At 52.6% G+C, this 6,000-nt stretch overlaps 1 protein-coding gene across 1 annotated transcript in view; it reads left to right on the top strand.

Moving 5' to 3' along the window:
- The first annotated feature begins 4,177 nt into the window (after window positions 1–4,177).
- The window catches only part of MED26 (mediator complex subunit 26), a 49,796-nt gene continuing 47,973 nt past the window's right edge, over window positions 4,178–6,000 (top strand). Inside the window, exon 1 of the mRNA XM_046671993.1 lies at window positions 4,178–4,548. Coding sequence (XP_046527949.1) covers window positions 4,477–4,548 — 72 coding nt within the window. The 5' untranslated portion in view covers window positions 4,178–4,476. The remainder of the gene's footprint in view (window positions 4,549–6,000) is intronic.

The raw sequence follows: 6,000 nt of genomic DNA, 5'->3' as shown, positions 1-6,000 counted from the left end.
CCTCCAGAGTCGTGGGGAGTGGTCCACATGAAGGCCTGGCTGTCTAAAGGGGTTCATCAGGATCCTCATGTGAAGCCCTCATCGTGAAACCTGACGTGTAGTAGGGACTCAATAAATGTCAATTCCTGTTATTCCCTTAATTACTAAGAATAATGATGCAAAACTGGGGCAGGAGGGAAAACATAAGCTGTTAGCACTTAGCTTCACATCCATCGGTTGGCCTGATAGCAGATCCACCTTCAGGATTTTGGAGATTCTGGGCACATTCAGATTAGCAGTACCCAAGTCACAAGGGGGGAATCTAGAGGCTGCTGGGGGTCAGAACAACCCCAGCACTGAACGAGATGACCAGGAGGCCCCACCTGTTCCTTCTAGGAAATGTGGAACTGCAGGCAAAGGTGTCAGAAGGAAAATCACCTCTCATTCTGCCCGTCAGAGAGAAATACTGTAAATATTTTGGTTTCTTTCCTTCCAGTATTTTCTCTATGCATCATGTGCATAAGTAAATATATTTTAATAAAACTAAAATCAATGGATATAGTTTATATGCTGCATTTTATCATTTAATATTAAATTGGGAGCATTTTCCCATGTTATTCAATACTGGTTTTTAATGGCTAGATCACCTATCTGTCTATATGTATATCCTTTTATGTATTTATTTTTTAAATTTAATCTACAGTAACCTGCAGCTTGATGAATTTATACGTTGCATACACTCATAAGACAAGACCACCACTCAGGTGGAATTACAGAATCCTGTGGTCCCTCTCAGTCTGTAACCTTCCCATTTTCACAAATTGACCCCAGTTTATTTACATACCCCCCTATTACTGGACACATAGGCTGCTTCCAGTCTTTCACCCTTATAAACGATGCTGCCCTGAACTTCCATGTACATACACATTTGTCTGCATCTGATTGCTTCATTCAGATACATTTCTAGAAGTTGTGAAATGCTGGGTTGGGGACATGAACATATGGGAATGCTCTCGGTTGAAATGCCGCCTCCTTGTCAAACATCTTTCCCGATACTCTTGTCCAGGTTGGCCTTTCCCCTCCTTGGTGCTCCTGCTGCATTTTGCTCGGACGGTACAATTATGGTATTGTATTAATGGGCCCTCAGCCTGTTGTCAGTGCTTGGCTTCCAGCTGGATCCTCAGGAGCAAGCTCTGTGCATCTTTGCATCTCCCTACCTGAAGGCATGATAAAAATGGTTTGAGTTCTCTTGTCTATCTCCGATGCCCTTCCTAAAAAAAGTGACATTTCAGGACTATTCAAAACCAATTGAAATTGGTTAGAGTAAACAGGACTTGCTGCATAGCCAAGCAGAACTCTGAAACCCATCTCTAGGTACTTCTGAGATCATTGACATTGTTGATTGAGTTAATACAAGAGAGAATGTTTTTAAAAATTCCCACCAGACTGTTAAACTGAGAGGAAACATTTATTTTTCCTGTTAATCACTGGAACCCTCGCATACTTGATTGGGGTAAAGCCAGTAACTCGCAGGGGTTTGTGTGTCTAAAGGGGCACACGGTTGCTTTTCACTTTAGAAATGAGTCTGCCCTGTGCATTCCTGCTGTCGCTCCTTGCCCCATGTGGTGTTGCTGCTGAAGACTGGTCCTGTGCAGTTGTAGGAGCTGGGCTGCTCATGGCTTCCTTCTGTGATGCCGTTGCTTGTCCAGCTTGGACCACAGCAGTTCGCCAAAGGAGAACCAGCCCCCTCCCTCACTGCCAGGCTGGGCTGAGGATGCTCTGCACTTGGGCTCCTGAAACTGCCTTCGTGCCACTTCCCATGGCAAGAGCAAGGCATGGACTCAGAGTCATCTCTTCTCTTTGGACACCGCCTTGCTAAGAGGTGAGGCAGCCTTTTCAAGGGCATTCCAAGCACAAAAGATCTTGTCCCCTCAGGATAGTGGGGCTTATGCTCTCTGTACTCAACTTGAGGGATGTATTGCTGGAGAAGAACCATTACATTACAGCAAGAGGTTTTACCTCAAGCTCCACCTGTGCATAAGGGATAGGAGCCATTTCAAGTGTCTCTTCCTCGAAGCAGAAAGTCTGCTAGGTGAACTGCAGTGTCTATTCTGGACCTAAGAGAATCTGCTAACATTTTCAAGACTCCCATTCAGTGGCCAGCTGATTTAATCTTTACAAGTACCCTTTTATATATGTTAAATGTGAAATAAAACCGTATATATCTGTGTGTATGTCTATGTGCATCCGCACGTATATATAGTATTTACTTATTATATTTAATATTTAATTCACTCGTTAAATATTTCTTGAGCCCGACTGGGGTGCCAGATCTGTGGCTCTGAGCTGTATACCTGTGTCTGGGTGTATACAGCTGCCAGGTATCTCACGAGACGTTCATTCACTCACTTCACAAATATTTCATAAGCTGTTTTCTGTGTACTTGGGATACTGAGTGGAGTCAGTGCCCTTGCAGATGCCACTGTCATCTTAATGTTTCTTTTTAGTTTAAAAAGAGCAGGTAAGTTGAGTGCTTTCCAAATTTTTCTTAAATAACCTGACTCATGCAAAACACATTGCTTATTTCTATGTAATCCTTGATTAAAAAAATAAGATATTATACATCTGAGTTAGAAATTAAAAAGAGAGGCGGGGCCGGAATATGCTTGGGGGACAGCTTGTTTATTTTGCTTATCTGAAGTAAGATAAAGAATATCTCCAAGTGGCGGGTTTCCAACTTGGACCGTGTATACAAAGCACTTCATTCTAGGAGGGAGAGTAAGTAAATTAAAAAGAAGTATTTTGCCTGTGTTTGTTTTCTCCTACAAGTGTGCTGTAAAACTTTTAACGTGTGCAGAAGCAAGCAACCACAACCACGTGCAGAAACAGCCGTTTTTGCAAATAAAAATGCTTCCCAGAAGCAAGACAAATGCAAGACTAACAGGTGTAGTGTGCATCCAAGGCGCACATGTGGTTCTCATCAGCTGCCTTTCTCCTGTTTTAAATCTAGGTCTTCCTATAACAACGAAAAAAGTGCTTTCTCCCAGGGCTGCGGCTAATAATCCACTCAGCCTGCTTTTCCACTCCTTCTCATAACAGTATTTCTAACAGAGCTTCCAGAGAGAAGAGACAGCAATGAAAGAAGGCAGTAAGGGGGCGGGGGCAGGGACAGCCCTTAGACTTGACATTAACAATTCTGTGATTAACCTGTAACACTGGGTGACCTTGGGTCTCACTTTCCTCCTTTGTGAAATGTTTGATTCAGTTTTCCAGCATTTCCATGCAAAGCAGGGTGGAAGGGTCCTTTAAACCAGTGGTTCTCAACAGAGGGCGATTCTGCCCGCCAGGGGACGTCTGGCAATGACTGGAGACATTTTTGTTTGTCCCTAATGGAGGAGAGGGTGCTACTGGCATCTAGTGGGTATAGACCAGGGATGCTGCTGAACCTCCTACAGTGAATGGGACGGCCCCTACAACAGAGCGGTCAGGCCCGAAACGTCACGGTGCCCAGGTTGAGAAACCCTTGGGGTCAGCTCCTGGGGCTGGCTTCCGGGCTTTTGCAGCCGGGTTGGCGCCTCCTCCGACAGGCGCTACTGCCTCGTCTCTCGGTGATGCCAGCGCGCGAGGCGCTGCAAACCCCAGCCCCACACCTGCGCCCCGCGACGGGGCGGGGACGGGCTGGCCTCGGCGCCCCTCAGATGACCCTTCCGCGCAGTCGCGGCGTGCACGCCTGTGCGCCTCGCCCCCACGAGCGCCGATCGAGGCTGGGAAGAACTCCCGGGCTCGGACAACCTGGCAGCTTCTCCCGCCCGCGTCTCCTGTCATCCCCATCAGTGCGGGGAAGGCTTTTCTGCTCGAGGACGAGTCCTGCCGTCGCCCTCCCCACCCCGCAGCCCAAAAGCGGCCTCCCGTAGCGCCCGGGTTCAAGGACTCGGCGCGCACCGCACGTTTCCATCGGAAACCTCCGCCCCGCGGCCCTGGCGGGGGCGTGGCCTCCAGGCGGCGGCCGTTGCTCCGCCCAACCGCCTCCCAACGGCTCCCTCGGCAGGGCCGCGGGGTGGGGCGGCGCGGCGGGCGAGTGCGCCTGCGCGCGCATGCGTGGAGGGGAGGGGTGGGCCCGCTCGGGGCCCCGCCCAGGCCCGGCGTCTCTGCCCGCCCCATCTCCCAACCTCCTCAGCGTGGCGCCGACGCTGCGTGCGGCGCGGGTTACCCAGAGTGCTCCGCGCGGGGGCAGCTCACTGGAGTTTGGTTCTCGAGGCGGCGGCAGCAGCGGCGGCGGCTCAGGCGGCTCCTCCTCCTCCTCCGGTGGCGGCGGCGCCCCGGGCCCGAGCCCCGGCTCCGGCTCCCCTTTCCGCCACCCCGCGCGCCCCCTTCCCCCCCGGCGCCGCGGGGAACATGAGGCTCCGCTCCCGGAGGCCGGCGAGTGAGTGACCCCCGTCCCCCGCCTCAGCCCGCCCGCCCGCTGGCCCGGCCGCTCCCCCCCGCCTCGCCCAGGCAATGACAGCGGCTCCGGCGTCTCCGCAGCAGATCAGGGACCGGCTGCTGCAGGCCATCGACCCCCAGAGCAACGTAAGTACCCGCCGCGCGGGCCGGGACGGAGGCCGCGTGGGCCCGGGACCCTCCCCCTCCCCAGTGCCCCTCGTTCTCCGGGCTCCGAGGGACCCGCCCGACACCCACCTCCCCTCGAGGGCCGCTGCCATCCCGGCCGCTCGCCCCCTGGGCCCGTGCCGGGGGAAGGTCGGGTTGCCCGGCGGCGCTCGGTACGTGAGGCCGAGGCTTCCGTGCGGCCTGGGTGGAGGGAGCAGACGGGAGTTGAGGTCGGAGCTTTTCCTCCTCTCCCGCTCCAGTTGTACGACCCTCGCTGCCCCTGACGCTGCTCCCCCGCCTCGCCATTCCCCGAGGACCCGCGACCCCCGGGAAGCCCCTCCTGGCGGGGGGGAGGGGTGGGAGAAAGGCTGTGGAGCAACTGGTGTCCGGGGTATGATTCGGGGAGCCCGTGCCTCCCGTATCTCGGCCTTCTGAGTGATCAGGGAAGCCCTCCTACTCTCTCCACTCTTCTGGAAGCACCTTCTTCGCTTCGGAGGGAAACCCCCCGGCATGCTTTGCCCCTAGCCGAGTGCCCTGGGCGCGTGGAGAGTCCCCCTCGGTTCTGCGAGTGGGCATGCCTTTGCCGGATCCCTCTTGGGGTCGCTGCCGACAGCAGATAATCTTGGGGAGGGTGGGATCCTTCTTGTTGCCTTTCTGGGCCCAAGTGTTCATTGCGCCTCTGACCAAGCCAGAGCCCTCCTTTTTAGTAGTGAATTAGGGGTGATTATTTTCTCTTCTGTTCTCCCGTGAGCCCTCCTTTGGCTGTCCCTCCCCCCAACCTGGGGTTCCCAAGCTGGTGGTTTGTGACCTAGATGGTCAGAATTAACCCAAGGGTGTCACTTTCTCAGACGGCCCTCCACCGAGGCTCCTGTTTGCAGAGGAATCTCTCTTGTCCCCTCTGTGTGTGTAGGGGAAGAAGACTCATCGTGTTCTCATATTTTCTCCAAGGGGTTGTTGGCATTAGGGATCATTTTCCCCTGTGGCAGGAGCAGGTTGAGCAGTAGGAAGATGCAGTGGCATCCAGATATGAAGTGAGCCCCTGATTTGCTGGGAGACCTGGCTGTTGGAATCACTTTTTAATAGGCTGGGGCTGGAAAGAAAAATCATCTTGGGCTTGGCCAGGTAACCGAGGTTGCTCTCACTGTGGGGGCTTTTCCTTTTCTTTTATGTGAACTTTGCGAATTCCTCTTAGCAGTATGCTTTAGCTTGGTATTTTTGGAATAATTCATGTTAGATTGTACAATTTTGGTAGAAACTGAGGAGTTATGACCTTCATAAGGCTCTGATTTCTGTATCATAAGTAATTCTCTTATCCCTGGTCTTTAGGCCCCATTAAGATTGACTTGGTGGTAATCGTCTTTAACAAATGTTGTATACATTTTTCTTAGGACTTTGGGGGTGGAGTAGGCGCAAACTATATAAAACCTTCCAGAA

This window comes from Equus quagga, chromosome 9 (assembly GCF_021613505.1).
Source record: "Equus quagga isolate Etosha38 chromosome 9, UCLA_HA_Equagga_1.0, whole genome shotgun sequence".
In the NCBI taxonomy this organism is placed as follows: domain Eukaryota; kingdom Metazoa; phylum Chordata; class Mammalia; order Perissodactyla; family Equidae; genus Equus; species Equus quagga.
Note: the sequence above shows the minus strand (reverse complement) of the source record. Positions and strands in the feature narration are given on the sequence as shown.